This window comes from Chanos chanos, chromosome 5 (genome assembly GCF_902362185.1).
Source record: "Chanos chanos chromosome 5, fChaCha1.1, whole genome shotgun sequence".
Lineage (NCBI taxonomy): Eukaryota > Metazoa > Chordata > Actinopteri > Gonorynchiformes > Chanidae > Chanos > Chanos chanos.
The window spans coordinates 31133315-31150105 of NC_044499.1; the positions used below are offsets into that span (position 1 = coordinate 31133315).

A 16791-nucleotide genomic window follows, 5' to 3' on the forward strand; every position below is an offset into this window, starting at 1 on the left:
TTAAATTAAAACTGATTTTTCTGGACCATTCCAGGTTTTTTTTTCTCTCCCCCCCTTCTCTCTCACTTTCTTCAAAGGCTACCCTTTCCCTGTCGCTCTTCTTTTTTTATACCCTCTCCAACTCTCTTTGTGATTGCAAGTCATTTCCAATTCGTTTTGGTATTGATCTTCCCGTGAAAATCAGTTTTGTAATTAGCTGCAAATTAGGCCCCTTTTCTGGAGGTGAGTCCCGTCTCACTGATTTATCACCTGCGTAATTCACCGCGATCGCAACCCCAAATTAAAATGAACTCAATTAGGCGAGTGCTTTTGCTTTATAGCTCCGACTTGTACTTTCAAGGGAGAAATTAATGTTTGCTTGTTGTTTAATAGTCTAATGAAAGTAAATAAGGCTATCTATTGCAATAAGCCATACACTTTTAATACAGTAATGCATAAAAGGGTTTTTCGTATGGGCACCTCTACAAGGTGCTGGTTTTTCAGAACCCTAGTCCCATTTTGAATTTAATGATGGATACAAGGTGGGCTTGACTCTCTTTAAAAGTGGCAAGTGGAAATAGCTGTTTGATTAAACCGAGTCTGCTTGGAAGATTTGAATATTCTTTGATCAAACTGAACTGTTTTTGTCTGTATTTGGTTGAACTGATTGTGTTGTCTTTAATACTGAATCCACATTCTCCACATTCTTGGTTAAAGCAAGTTCTGATCACGTACCTTAACTGTTAAATACAGGTCAGGTTACGCATGTTCAGTACCTTATCACAGCAAACGCTGACGACAGAGAAATTTACAAAACTGTGTATGGTGATGAATTGCACGTTGCATTTTCTCTTCTTTCAATTGCAGTATTGCAGGGAATGTTTTTCTTTTTAATTTCCATCAGAAAATCAATAACACATGGGAGGTGTTTTCACCCTGATCCTCATAGCTTTGTCCACTATAAAAGTGAGCAATTATTGCTTAAACACACCTGTCCCTGTGCAAACACACACAAACACACACACACACACACACACACACACACACACACAGGCATTTAGTTACACTGAAGTATTTGGAACCCTGAAAATGAAATACAACCATACAAATCAGTCGTAGGTCATGTGAGAATCTAGTTTCTCTGAGTGTCTCAAAGTGAATTGTTTAAAATTAAATCATATAGTGAATGAGTTTAATTACAGAATGAGCTTATGCATACTTGAATGCTTCCAGCTTGTCTGTGGTATTTTGTGGTGAATTTAGACCATTTTGCCTCAAGTTAATACTTAAAGCCAACAAATATCTACCTGAATATCTACCTGTTTTATAATCAAGGTGAAGTCCTACATGTTTCAGTAGTATAACACTCATTGGCCAATTCTCACTCTCAAGCTGATGAAACATGAGTTTAGCACGAGGAGACAGTTAGCATACATTAGCATCAGTACACAAAGTGCTATAGCTGTAAAGAGCTTCCCTGGACTGACCTGCTCTGGTTTGATGTGCTCTGAGTTGGGGAAGACGTCAGGATATGATGGACGCTCAAACACTCGGTCCAGGGCTTCCAGCTGCTGCTGTGTAAAAGCGTCTGCACGGAGGTGTTTACGTAAACTCTCCACACTGCCCTGGGAGTCGCTGTTTGGACCCGAGCCATCAGAACCATCTACAGATGGGTGGAAGAAAGAGAGAGAGGAACATGACAGATTGTTACAAAGACATTTCTATTGCTTTAAAAATGTCCCGACGTAGACTAAAATCTGCTCTCAGGGTAGAGACAGGATGCGGTAGCTTGAATACAGTAGGGATATGAATTTTTGTTAGCGGTTAAAGAGGCTGTTTTGGCGGGGAATCATTGTGAGCAGCGGCCGTATAGCATTAGCATCATCACGTAAAGAGAGGACATAACTGCTTGATCATAATGAGGAGAAATATCAATTTACTGGAGGAAAATTTGTTCAGTTTGAAATTTGTCGCTCAAATGGTGATGTTGAGATTTCCAGATTGGACACTTCACTGATCCTCTGTGTGAAAGTGTGTGTGTGTGTGTGTGTGTGTGTGTGTGTGTGTGCGCGCATGTGTGTGTGTGTGTGCGTGTGCGTGTATGCACGCGTGTGTGTGTGTGTGTGCTTCAGACCTTGCAGACCCTCTCACCACAGTGGGCAAAAGCGTTTGTAGCAGCCAAATAAAACTGCGGTATTATTATTCAATTGCCTATCCCAGAATGCCATTGTGCAAACACAGGTGTCCTCTCCCCAATCCTGACCTGATTACCCTTTCGCTTTGAAATTGGGATGCTTCCATTCTCCCCCTCTGTCACTCACGTGGCCATGGCATTCTTTAAAGCCCTTATCTCTCACTCACATACACACACACTCACACACACACACACTCACACACACACACACCTCATGACTCTATCAGCACAGTGGTGGCATACATACATCCTTACCCCTGCGTGTGTGTAAGAGAGCTCTCTCCAAAGTCATGTCTCCCTTACAAATCTGTCATTCTAAATTTGCAGGCAGATTATGTTCTCTCACCGGGGCACGAGTACAATGATGTACGATACTCACGGCCCCTCCTATTGATTGGCTGAACCGCTGGTGATGAGGGTTTGAGGGGAGGAGGGGAGGAGGGGACAGAGTAGGGATGGGGTGGTGGGGGTGGAGTGGAGGTGTGTGTGGGGGGGTGTTAGTTGAAATGAACTTGAAATGAACACCATGCCTTGACTCATTGTGCGTATAATGCTCTACTTAAATCCCACATTTCTCTCTGCCAGAGAATTCAATTGATCAATCATGTTCTCGCTGATGGCACCATTTCAGAGGTGATATTGCCTCTCTCTCTCTCTCCTTCTCTCTCTCTCTACCTATCTATCTCTCTCCCTCTCCTTCCTACGCCCTGACCTTCTCTCTATATGTCTGAGGCCAGAGGGATGAGCTCCACTCCTATCAGAGACCGACTGTATCAAGAGCCTTACAAGTGGCCCAGTGTGTATGTGTGTGTGTGTGTGTGTGTGTGTGTGTGTGAAATGATGTCTCCTCAGAACGTCTCAGTAACTGCTACCGACACACCAGGAGCCCACTAGCTGACTGAAAGCAATTTCAATATGATTAGATTTTATTTCCCTGTGGTGGTAGTGGACTATGGCATAGCTTTGACTATCTTTTCAGATGGATGTTTTTTTATTGCTCCTGGGGGTTGAGGTTTTTATGCTTTTTTCTCCCTGCACTCTATAAGAGAGTATATTTTTTCTTTTCTTTTTTTCTGAGCAGACATCCCCTTTTTTTCCAGGCAGCTCTCCAGGGGGTCTTTGAGGAACAGTGGTGGTAGATGCTCTAGCTGACTCTATTCTCTTCTCCTCAGCACTGGAGCAAATGGAATCATTAATTACCTTCCATTAGCAGGCCAGGGCCACAAGAGGGATCAATACAGGCGCATTTGTCATTCATTGCACCGACACAAGCTTCCCACACACACACACACACACGCATTCCAAAGACGATAAACAGTCGGGGCTGAACCTACACTCATAGGTCTATTACTGTGCGAGTGACATTTTGACTCCAGGTATCAAACGACCTCTCCTCTCTGTAAATCTAAATGCTAAAAACCTGAATGTGGGAACTGGTGCATCTAGTAAAGCTTTCTCAAACAAGAACAATGTTAAATATGTGCTGCTTTTTTTCTGTCCATTTTTTGTCCATGTCACGTGTTTTTTTTTTTTTTTTCAACAGGAAGTCAACCAACCCCTTTAAAAAAAGGGGGAAAAAAATCACAATTCAGGTACAAAGACAATTTGAAATGTTGTTGACTGAGGCAGTTCTTTTTCCTATTAGCTATTATGTAACTGTATCACCTGGAGCCAAAATGGCAGAGAGACTTGAGCCAGCGTGTTCACAGTCGCTCTCAGAGAGATGAGATACTGTGACGCTATTGTATTGATCGCTGACACACTTGAGTGTATTGGTTTTGACATGGCTCGGCATTAACACTCGGGTAACGAGGCAGCGGACTCCATCAGATCAGATAACCAGCTCTATAAAACGGCCCTCTCTTTGCAGGTTTGGCACCCTGAGGTCATGACCCTTGGTGGGAGATTGGGACAGTGTAATGCTGGTTTTAGTGAGACAGAGAGCTGAGCTGAAAAGATTTTTTTTTTACGCCATGATAAAGCAGAAGATCAGAGAAGAATATAGATATCAGTCTTCATGGAGACAAGGGAGTGGAATCAAGTTGTGTAAAATATCATCAAATAAGCTGTTGTAAAAATGTGAAAATAGCATTTAATGCTAAAGTGAGACAAACAGGTCTTCTCCGAGCTGTAATTTCCTTAAGCTGATGGCATGGGTACAACTGGGTTCCATCATTTTTACAGAGCCACATGCAAAGCACCTGTTTGTTAAATGTGTCATCAAAATCAAAACAGAGTTAAGTGCTTATTTTGAATTTAAAAAGCAGCAACTTCGAAATGTAACAATTTTTTCTTCATTAAGCATGAAACTGCATTCTCCCTGTTTCTGTAAGAAGACACACTCTGTTTCTCTCTCTCTCTTTCTTTTCCCCCTCTCGCTCTCTCTCTCTCTCTCTCTCTCTCGTTTATTTGCTGTCTTCCTCTCCCCCCGTCTCTCTCACCCCTGTAAAAGGCGCTGTGCTCACAGCTAACCTCTTGCCTAAGTTAAGTCAGTATTTATGAAATCTATGAAGTGGAAAGGCACTGTGGCAAATAAGGATTCGGGGGTGGGGACTCCAGCAAGGCCATTCCTTCCCTGTTAATGCCCCCCCTCACATTTATCCAGTTTATTTCTTTTCTTTTCCATTTTCCTCTCTCATGTCCAATAAAACCCAGTGTTTATATGTAAGCAATACTGTAGTCACTCACTGGTTTCCAGTGCAAAGCTGCATGTACAGCAGCCAGAGTTTTATAGAGCTGTTTTTGACCCTAGATCCACTGTCATTTTTGCTGTGTTAATCACACTTCAGTGGTCTTAAATGTGGGACTGATATAATTTACATAGCAATAAGAATTCCAGTGTTGAATGTTTTTTTTTGAGGGTGGGCTGAGGAGATCAGGGTATTATTCACATCATTATGTCACGTAAAAATGTTTAGTTTTACTCTAATATCATGTTATTTTCATATCTTGGAAAAACACTGTGGTCACAGCAGACCCAAAGTAATCGTCACTTGAAAGGACTTTCAGGTAAACATGTTGGAATGACCCAGTTCTCTATGTCACACTCAGTGACTTTCTCCCTCCAAAAAACTCTCCGGTCCTCCCGGTCATGTCTGCAGAACTCTCCACTATCTCCAGGCTATTTTACCACTGATATCAGTGTAGCTGACCATTTATGTTGAAAATCAGGAGTGCTCTAGCACTTTCCATGATATGTTGGCCAGAATCTAGGCAGCACAGGAGTCAATCTCGGCATCATCTGGTGAAAGCTAAGGGGGAGATGCATCTTTGTAAAGTGGATGTTAGTAGCCTCCAGTGTTTATATTATCCAAATTCTCTTAACTGTAGTTTCACGCTCTGTTCTGAACAAACTGAGAAAGCACTGTATGAAGTATAAATATCATATGCTAAATATCTGTTCCGTAAATGATCAGCTTCCTCAGTGGCTGGGTCAGTATCGTGGGCCATTTTGTTTCCTCCTTTTGTCTATCTAATAGCCTGTCTTTATGAGACCATTCAGGAGAAGTGGGTTTGGCGGGTGGGGTGGGGGGTTGGGAGGGGTGGGGAGAGAGGGGGGGTGTGATATGAGGTCCAGGCGGAGAGGTGTTAATTTGTGAGGTAATAGCTTTTCTCGGCGGAATTGCAAATTCCCTTAAATGTCACTCGCCGTTCAGTGCGTACGGACAATCTCGGTTACTGTGGACACCATCTCTCTCTCTCTCTCTCCCTCCCTCTCTCTCTGGTACACTCTCAGACAACAACTGCTGCCGAGTGTAACATGCTCCTTTTAATTCGCACTAACACATGACAATGGTAGATTAATGACTTTTATGACACTCGTGTCCCTGAGGCTGGGGGCGGGCAGCCCTGGTGTACATAAGGCATGTCATACCACATTATCTTCTCTACCTTCTTCTAATGGGGACCAGCATTAAGGGCACCGCTGACAGAAAGCACAGGAGCCGTGTGCCGTTTTGGCACATTGCAACGGTATGGACCCCGATAACAAATACTCACCACACCACTGCCGAGGTAATTTGTTATTCTCTACCTGACAGTACTCTCTACCTTCTCTTAGAGTCATGTAGCCCTTATCCTCCTGTGTGGATTTTAGGCCTCAGCCACTAAACGCGACTCTGTGTTTTGTGTAATGAGACTGGTAAAGCCAAGCAGACATAGACTCACAATCCTGCAGCAGCTGTCCTGAATGAATCAGATTAATAACAGTGAAATATCACAGCAGACCGGTAATGATAACTACTGACAGCAACAACAGTGATCAACGTTATCATCCTCAGAATCATTTTCCACGAGCTTGAATCTAGAGTATATTTTCTTGAACAGACACGACAGTCTCTTTATTCTTGAATGATACAGGATGATATGTGCTCTATTTACAAACTCTGACTGTGAGTCAATCACTACTCTTAGAAGCATCTTTGTGGGGGGGGGCTTGAGTGTGTTTGTTTGTGGATTGTGTGTGTACATCTTCTGAGGTAGAGAGAGTAAAGCACAAAGGTGCACATATAAAACCACCACACTCTGACACTTGCTCACTTTTTTCCTTCTCCTCTCCACTCTACCCCCCCGCCCCCCCCCCCATCCCCATCCTCCCGTTCCTCCCCCCACTGTGCCGGAGCCCAGCACTTAAATCAAGAAAATGGCAGCACATCAGGAGGGTCATTTAAGTCCGAAAAGCCTCAGAAACACAGTCCGTCACCGGAGTGCCACGAAAGAAAAAAAAAAAAAACCTGGCTTCAAATGCTCATCACTCTGCCCAACATCCCCTAGTGTCCCTCCATGCCCTTCCCACTCTCAAATGCATCTGTGAACGAATGACTCTCATGACTGTGCCTTTAAGCACCTCTAATCACGAGAGACAGCCGTTTGTCAGCGCTTCCGCTCGCACTTTCGGTAAACGCCGTACTCCATATGCGTTGGCTACATGCTGATTCCTATTTCTTTGCGAGGTAATTTTTTGGCAACCGATATGTATTGTGAGTCATCACCCCCCCCCCCCCCCCCAACCACCCAGTACATAAAAAAGTAAGTAAATAAATAAATAAATAAGTTCTTCCGTCTGCATGTCTTGAAAAACCTGCCCTTTTTTGTGCTAAATCTGCCATTTTTATGGAACGGGAACAAAAACAGCATGCGCAGCCATCTCCAATATGTCCCCATTTTCCTCCACCTTAAAGTGGCAGTCAGCACCAGCTAATGACAACAGGAACTCTCAACGCAGCTCTGTTATGATGAAAATAATTTCCGAGCGCATTCCCTCTCTCTTATAGCAAAGCTTCTGTGTTATCAGAGAATTCACCGAATCCCTCACTACTACAGAGAGGTCTGTTTACTTTTCTCCAAAATGCCCACACACTCAGTAGTCCATAAGTCTCCAGGGTGTGTTTATCCACTATAGTGGGGAGAGAGAGATAGAGAGAGAGGGAGAGAGAGAGAGAGAGAGAGAGAGAGAGCGAGAGAGAGAGAGGGAGAGAGAGAGACAGAAATGGAGGCTCTTCGGCTGAGATGTGTGGTTAGCCAGCCAAACCTCTTTGACTGACCAGGGTAACTGGCTACATCATCTTGACATGTAATTATCTGAGCCCTCTTAATCACTGCAGGAAAAAAAAGATTAACTGCTGAAGACACTGGTGGAGGTCGTGTCTTCAAACAGCTAAGTTTCTCTTCTCTCTTCCTTGCAGGTTGTGAGTGCTCTTTGAATTAATGATTGTCCAAATTGTGAGTTAAAAAAATAAATAAATAAATAAAGATTACAGATCTTCAAACAAACAGTTGTTGGTTTGCATAGCAACAAATGTGTACGTAACAGCAACTCATTTTCTATCGCTAAAAATGTCCTTAATTTCAATTCCTAGAAGATCACTCTAGCATAAAATGCAGACAAAAACTGTCTCAAAAAAATAATGCTCCTTCCCTGGTAATGCTCAGCCTGACTGAACCAACAGTGAGGATTTAGATTCAATAATAGAAAGACCAAGCTGTCAGTTGTTTGTTTGTTTGGTTGGGTATTGTGAAAATAAGATTTAGAATTGATGAAGAGAAACCCTGTTCTTACCGTCATCTCTTTTCCTCTTCTCTCCATTTGAACGGGGAATTCCCAGGATGCCATTGATGGAATAGGAGCCCACAGGGTCATTGGAGGCACTGGACACGGGCGGGGAGGTTGTGCTAGGCACTGTGGGGGAAAAAAAAATCAAACTGTCCAATCATAACTTCTCATTTCCAGCTGAAGACCGTCATTCACAGATTACATTACAGTTTGTGTGTATACCAGGCTATTACAATGTGTGTTTTTACTCGAAACTGATTTGAAGAAAGACCACATGACTGGTATACAAGAGTATTGCTTTTCTCAAAGAATGCATCTTCAGGAATTGCTAAATGCCAAACATGCATATATTTTACATAGCTAAGAATTAAAAAAACAAAAACAAATAAACAAAATATAAAAACAGGAATTAGTGGATAAGCCAGCTAAATATTTCTGCAGCTACTTCTAAATATAACAAACACTACTAATTGCTGCTTTAGCAGTAAATTTTAAATTTGTGCCCTCTGTGTCTTTAGAGAAATAAGCCAACACAGGTAGAACACAGTTAAAACACAGAACACAATTTTCCATATGAATCTTACCTATAGTGTGGCCCGGTGTGGAGAGAGATGTGCCATCTGAAGACGGGTGGAAAGGCTGCTGAACTTTAGTCCGAATGATCCTGCGGAGACAACAGAGATCAGGGTCCTTTAATGAAGCTTTAGAGAGCCAGCTCCTTCATTCTAAAACCTCATATCATTCGTTTATATTTCGCTTTATCCTGCTATTGCTTTCTTCTGTCTTAGTAGTACTGAGTAGATTGGTCAAGTCTGAACCACATTATAAGCTCTGTTGTAAAGCAGAGGACATTAAACGTGCTCAGATTGAGTAGTATGTGTCTGTATGTGTGTGTGTGGGGGGGGTGTGTGTGTGTGCGTGTGTGTGTGTGTGTTTGTGTGTGTGAAATGGTGTGACTGTACCTTTAAGGTAAGATATAGAGAAAAGTCTTCATTGCACTTTTGGTCTGAGTGATCTTGCAAACAAAGCATGAAATCACATCAATTCACCTCAATGATCAGCTTCACTGCCTCTACCTGGCCTGCACTAATCAACACTCTCTCTCTCTCTCTCTCTCTCTCTCTCTCTCTCTCTCTTCCTCTCTCTCTCTCTCACACACACACACTAAATGTCTACCCCTCCTTTCTTTCTGACATTCTCTCTCTCTCTAACTCTCTCTCATTCTCTCTCTCTCTCTCTCTCTCTCTCTCTCTCTCTTTTCTGGGCTCTCTGAGACTCTTTCTGTTTGAGATCAGAGAACTGCAGCACTGCCAGAGTGGATGAGGATCTATTGATCAGAGCTCCGGGGATAAAAAAAAAAGTTGGGGATTAGTCACATGGGCAAACAGATGCAAATAGAAAGCTATAAATTACATGTGACAGGAAAGCAATAGTTCCTTATTGCCTTGCACAAGCTCATGCCAGCATTAGATTCCTTTAATCTGAATGGCACTTTGGGAGAAGGAGCTGCTGTCACTGTAATTTGTAAACTTTTGGACTATTCATCATTGCTGACATGGCAACTGTTATAGAGCGGACATGCAAAGAGCTTGTTTAGCAGCTGTATAAATAGACGCTTACAATGAAATCACACTGTATATTATTACAGTCTTAGTTAACTTTGTCTCATATTTTTCCAACTGTATATTCACTGGAGCATGTACCTCCACATATTCTGTGTTTCTTTTATTTTCATCTTATAGCTCTAGGAAAGTATTGATTAAAAATGTTTTAAATGTTGAAGTGTGATATACATAGAATGAAGTCTTCTATTTTAAAAGGGCAAATATCAATCCATGGCAGTGACTGTGTTATTGATAGAGACTGAACTATAGACTAGATGTGGGATTGGGTCAGCCTGGTCCTCAGAGGGCAAAGCCTTAAAACAAAACGTATGCAAAGCTTACGCTGACAACATATCAATCATTTATTTTAATTCTCCCACATTTGTTACCACCCCTACACACATACACACACACACACACACACATGCAGGCATATACACACGCATACAGGTGTATGGCATAAATTGACTGGTTTTATTTGGAATCCATGCTCTCGATATTGAATAAGCAATTTGAGTGGATGAATTACTGACTGTGGCATGGCTGAAAATCCCCTGAAGAAATATTAAAATTGCTTTACATTTGAGTCAATATTATTGAGTGCCATTTGAGGACCTTCTTTATGTCTTCCTGCAGGTGCCTTTTTACTTGTTGGTTGTTCCTTTGCTGGAGAGCACAAGCCAGCTGAGTACAACCGTGCTTCTCTGTAGCTCTTAATAATGCATGCAACACAAAAGTGTTTAAACCTAAAACGTCCCCTCCCAGCATTCATGCTCTGCGGCTCTTTTTTAAGTAACATCAGCTCCGGGCTGGCTCCTGCTCTGTCCTGTGCTTTAAAGCTTTGTTACTGGAATGGGAATGCTTATGTTGTGGGTTGTAGTGTGAAAATAAGTCATCTGCCTGTATTGGAGAGGAACATCTTGGTTTGTTTGAAGAAAGGCTCTATACAGTGAAGCTAGGCAACTTACTGAACAATGTTTCAAGGAAGAGTTTTAAAAAAAAATACTGTGAAAAGATAATAGAATGGTGAACATTACCAAGACCAACATATAAATCATGAACCGACATCAGACGAATTTTGAATACACACACATAGATGCACAAGTTCCAGGTTAAGTGGGCTTGATTTTTGAGGATTATGGCATGACAAATGGTCTTGCGTATTTACATCAACCATAATGTTTACAGACCTCAAAGTTGCAATTTTTTTGTGTTAACGTGTGATGAAGTTGAAATTATTTATTTTTCCCGTCTTCATGTCTCTAATACATAAATATTCCTCCACGCGAGGCCTGTGGGTTGAAAATATAATATCTTTACAACAAAGAGACGTAAAAGTGAGTTGGCTAATGTGGCACTCAAAGTTGGAAAAGCTCAGTCTGTCGGGGAAATATCCGGCGCGATGTTATAAAAGAGAACCATAATGGGTTTCATCCTCTAGTCACCAAATCACATCTCTGAGTATTCATATTTTAATTTTCCTCATAAACAAAGACATAGTTCCCCCGTTTCAGAAAAGCAAGCTAGAATTTAATTAGAATTCTAAAAAGTTTTACGAGTGCATTTTAATTATATTAAAATACGTTTTCAATTTATCTTATAGATGTGTCTAAGCCCGCTAAAATGGAGCTTTTTAGGTGACCACGAGGCATGAAATGAATTTTTTTCAGACTCTTTTTTTCTTTTCTTGTGTGAGGCTGTCCATTCTCTTGCATAGACTCATTAAAATGTAATGCTGTTGCCGGCTCAATGGAACCGTGCCTCTTAAACAAAGTTCATCTCCCGGCCTCGCGGTTAACGGTTTCTTTTTCTTTTTCGCGGTTTCCAGCGTTTACGTCGCTCATCTGACCTATTATGGGCCACCTTGTCCAAGTTCGGCACTAATAAGTGTCAAATAAGGCATCAAACCAGGCTACCTTTGCGCTTAAGCTCATGCGCAATACAACTAAGGACGGACTCTGCTTAATATTTATTACTTTTCCTCAGGGTTTTGTCAAAAAGTCCCCCCCTCCCCAGGAAAACGTTGCTTAGTCAAGCATAAAGACAATACCATTATGTCTGAGGCATATATTTTTAGCCAATTAAAACTGACGCATATTTTCTCGGAAAATTATCTCCATCTTCAAGTGATTTTCCCTCCTGAGTTCACATATTATTGGGGGGGCATACATCACAAAAATTTTAAACACAACAATGTTACACAAGCCCTAAACAGTGAGAACTAATCGTTTTTTCTTTCCTTTTCTTTTCTTTTTTTCTTTTCTTTCTTTCTTTCTTTCTTACTTTTTTTTGTAAACAGCATTTACTATTCTTTATGCAGCACTGTCTTGTAAACGCAGGGTCACAAACTGATTGCCAGATGAACTACACAAACATTTTTAGATTTTTCGATGCACGGAAACCCCCTCTTATCACCCCTCTCTCCTGGAATAACAGGGACATACCTAAAATATTCAGCAATGCTTTTCGGTTAACTTCATTAACTCAAATGTCACGTGTGGTCAATCTTGTTTTCAATTAAGACCTATATTAATCTCACACTGTCGACAAGAGTTTGTTGGCTTCTGTTTTCACAGGATACGTGTTCCCCTCTAACAGCCCACTGAGAGACAACAAGCCACTCCGTTTGGAGAGCGTACCTGTAACGCGGATCTGTTATTGAACGGTTGTGGAGATCCTTGAATTTCCCGGTGTTTGTGCCATGAGACCTGGACACCGCATATTGATCGGTTTTCTTCCAGACAAATGTGATTTTGGTTCTCTCAGACCTAGGTCTACAGCAGACTGTTGTAAGAGTGTATTGAACTAGAGGGCTTAAATTGCAATTGTAAGGCGACCTTCGACGAGCAAAAGTTTGTCCAGCGATTCACAAAATACAAAGGCTACCTGGGAGCTAAAACTATGCACATACCAACCTCACAACTTTTAAGATTTCCTGCACTTCAGAGACCGAAAAATCAAGCGGATTACATAGACCATTGCTTTTTGTTTGGATCCAAAATATTTGACAACAAGAGTGTATTAACAGAATTACTACCCACTAACGCAAAGCAACAAAGATACACAGGCCTACACACATATGAACTTTGTGATACACTTGACCATACAGTTATAAACCCGCGTGTGTATAAATTATTTTCCGAATGTTTTTCATAACCTAAATGATATTTTAATTCGCTCTTTTCCCATCAACATGTGATGAAAGGTCTAAAAGAATCGCCAGTTCTTTCTTTCTTTCTTTTTTTAATGAACAAAGAGAGCGTTGCTTACCTGTTAATAGACGAGACACTGGGAACTGTATCGTTGTCACAAATTCCCTCTGCTAATAGTCTGTCCCGGATCTCCCACGCAAACATTGTAGGATTCTGTCTCTTGTATTCCGCAATTTTATCCACAACCTTCGGTGTGGCCACCTTTGGCTTGGACCCACCAATGACACCCGGTTTAATGCTGCCGGTCTCATAGTATCTATAGCAACAAAAGGGAGTGTGATATTAAGGATATACGATAGCCTCATTAACCTTATTAGGCCTACATATTACCCCTGTTGTACATGAATTTTATATTTACTTTAGCTCCAGTCCAACATAAATAGCCTATAATATTCATATAATAAGATTAGAAATAGCAATTGCTAACGGAAAGATGGCACAGCAAAAATATTCAGGGGGTTATTTGTAACATATTTATGTTACGACGTCTAGAAGCAATGGGCAGAGGAAAACTATGTTCATTAGGAGAAAGAGTGTAACCTGTTAACTGTCCAGGTGGCTTGCATATATTTACGAGGTAACATCCGCTACACTGGCAGTGAGTTACCCATCATGAATCTTGATTTTAACCGCTCCTCTTTTTGGGCTACACTACATGATACAAACCATACATTATCCGGAGAATATTCCGCATCTTCATAATTTTTATAGTAGTTCACATAAATCGAACACAGCACATTTTAAACTCTTTGTGGTGGCTGACAAAATGTTCCGAGAACATTCAAATGATAGGACTCAAGCAAACATCGATGCATTTAAACATGGCTATGAATGTGTTTTGCATTTTCGCCCCATAGTAATTTGAGGATTTATGCATTATTCTCTTTTCTTCTTTTACTGCAGTAATTCTGTGTTGAACTGGTCTCTACGGCGTTATAGGAATTGTTCTCTGTAACGTTGTTTTGTTTTTGGTCTGCTTTCCTTTAGCCTATTTGTTACAAGACACCAGCATCCGTAAAAGGCGTGAAATAATCTTCTAAATACGTTGTGATACCCTGTTTAAATATGTGCTCGGACCAAGTGTGTGAGCATCCACTTTTTCAACTCCGTTTTCTCTCTCTCTCTCTCTTACCTGCCTAGGATTTTGCTGACGCAGCCGTGGCTGACCCTCAGTTGTCGCGAAATGTCACAGGGCCTGACCCCTTGGTGCGCGAGCTCTACGATTCTCTGCCTCACAACGTCAGGTAGAGGTCTTCCGTTCACAAACACCCCGCCTAGCTGGTTTACACCCCCATGTCCTATGTGGGAGACAACAGCACCAAACACAGAAGAGCATAACATTACACACAGACCGTACTATATATCAGGGAATGATCTCCGAGAGCAGTCGACTTCAGACAGGCTAGCATTTAATTTATCCAATTAATTATGTTTAGTCTACATAACGTTAACGTAGTAAATGCGAAGTCAAAATTAAGATCAGTTACACTTTTATTCATAACTATATTTATGATGATAACGATAATTATTTGTATTTGATCATTCTGGTATTAGATGACCGATTGTCTGTTTACACGTAAAAGTTTTCTTATATTTTTGAATGAAGCACTTAGTGATTGTCGTTAATATCGAATTAGCAGTTATATTTCCCAAGTCCCACATACTTGCATAGTAACATCCATGTAAAAGGGCTGTAAAGATGTATTTATAAATAACGGAGCTTGATTTTTTTAAACAGGTAATCCACAGTAAACATTTAAAACTGTCAAAATTTCCTTGCTTTAAAAACACAACACATCAAACTTCTTTGCTGGCAAAATCTCATAGCGCACGGCTATGAGATTATGCCTGTTATGTTATGTATGTTCCTCTCACCATTTTATTGTATTTACAAATTCTCAGCCTAGGCGGGCTATTAAATTACTACCTTCTCCATTTCCCCCACTAAACAAACGTAAATAATTAAACGAGTCATGATTAGACTACTCGAATCACTAATAATTTAGAAGAATATTTAGGTGCGTTGACATGCGAGGAATTGTTTATAAAAGTAATCCTTAATGGAATAATGAAACCAAATAACTTTTAATTTTTTTGTCCCTGGACTGATTACGAGGCTGCATCTTCACTACACGCTGTGTAAAATGAACTAACTTCAACCAAATTAAGAAGTCGAAGAAAAATGTCATTATATGAGAACCCATCCACGGCTGTTTAACACTCTACAATGTTTTTTTTTGTAATCCTTCTATTCTAAAAATCCGTAAACAGCTAACCTTGATAATTGTTTTTATTTAAACAACGATTAATACACTATTGGACTGTAATATTGTAAAATCCTCCTAACAAACATGTAAAGCATTCTGAAAAGATGAGTAGATGTGAGTAGTAAACTAGTGACTAGTAAATACGGCAGTGTCTGTTAAATCGTTCCCGCGCGTAGCTCTGTCCCCGCGGTATTATTGTAAAATTTAAGTATGCTAGTCACAGTTGTTCCCTCTATTAAAAAATGGATAAATAAGCATACTTTATGAATAATACCATGAAAATCTCTTAGCTAGCCTACTTACGGTGCATCGCTGAGAACGGGTCTGCTTTGCAGTGAATATCCATTGGATAGCAAAGAAAAGACAGGTAATCAACTGAAGTCGCCGTTTCGCCTTCGTAAAGCGGGTTAAAATATGAAGAAAGTAAAATATCTGATTGAGAGATAAAACCGGGCTTTCCTCCGTGAACCACCGACCACAGTGAAACTTCGAAAAGTTGTGTTTCGTATACCAGTCCACTCAGCAAAAATGAATGAAGGTTTGGTCAGGTGTCGAGCATGACCAAGGCGGGTTTCGTAAATATCAAAACAGTGTGGGTGTTTTCAAACCCCGTAGCGCTCAGATGTTTTCACGGCGCATGATGACAGCATAAAACGACCGTGCATCTACTGTCCCATCCAGTCGGGAGAATCTCCTATATCCTTATGGTCTCGACCAGCCGGACGTGGGTCAGGTCAGATTAAGAGCATAGATAAAAGAAAAAAAACTATGGACACAGTGGATTTCTTCCAGCTTCCGTATCCCGTTTTACAATAGGATGTGTTTGCTCGTGTCTTTGGGCCGGGAAATGAAGCCCGTTGCCGTGTGTACGCGTTTCTAAAAGCTGCAGCCCCCCTCTTTTTGCGCAGATCCCCCTTGCTTATATGGATGACTTGTCAGACAAAGGCAGTAGATTCCAACACTTTGTGATTCGCTAACGTAAAAAGCTGGAGCGCAAATGAGGAGGTCCGTTGGCGTGACACTCCAAAAAGGGGTGGGAGGTACAGCCTATAGTCAACACACTCAGAGTTTGAGATGACAGTTAAGCAGGGACACAGTTGGAAGAGGAGCAAGGTATATGTTTTTTAAGCTGTCTGCCCTACAACGTGGTGGCAAAACCTGTTCTTGATGTTTCAAGTTCTCGGGATAGGCCACAATATTAAGTAGCAGCAATGGCAGAGCATATGGCTCAGCCAATGTGCTGATTTCTTACTGATCGTGGAAGAAATTAGAAAATTGTTTCGAAATGACGTCATAGTTAGGAATATGCATATAATTCCTAAATTCATATTTATTGACATTTGAGTCAAAATACTCTGATGAGAGCGAATTTACGTATGCGTTAATTCAAAATGTCAACATGCATTCATTTATACCCGAAACCCTTCGAATAAACACGGGCAAATGCAACTTTTTTGGAGCTGAGTTTCGTTTTTTTTCATTT

The 16791-nt window shown here is 41.1% G+C and overlaps 1 protein-coding gene across 4 annotated transcripts in view; it reads right to left on the reverse strand.

Annotated features, from left to right (window-relative positions):
* The window catches only part of pax2b (paired box 2b), a 25941-nt gene extending 10287 nt beyond the window's left edge, over nt 1-15654 (reverse strand). For 2 of the 4 annotated variants that reach the window (XM_030773471.1, XM_030773473.1), the window contains exons 1-6: nt 15612-15654; nt 14174-14339; nt 13100-13297; nt 8810-8889; nt 8232-8351; nt 1467-1642 (exon numbers count right to left, since the gene is read on the reverse strand). In XM_030773471.1, the coding sequence (XP_030629331.1) occupies nt 1467-1642; nt 8232-8351; nt 8810-8889; nt 13100-13297; nt 14174-14339; nt 15612-15654 (783 nt within the window). Of the gene's footprint in view, nt 1-1466; nt 1643-8231; nt 8352-8809; nt 8890-13099; nt 13298-14173; nt 14352-15611 lie in introns of all 4 variants that reach the window. The other 2 variants (XM_030773470.1, XM_030773472.1) reach the window with 1 other exon arrangement.
* Nucleotides 15655-16791: the final 1137 nt, after the last annotated feature.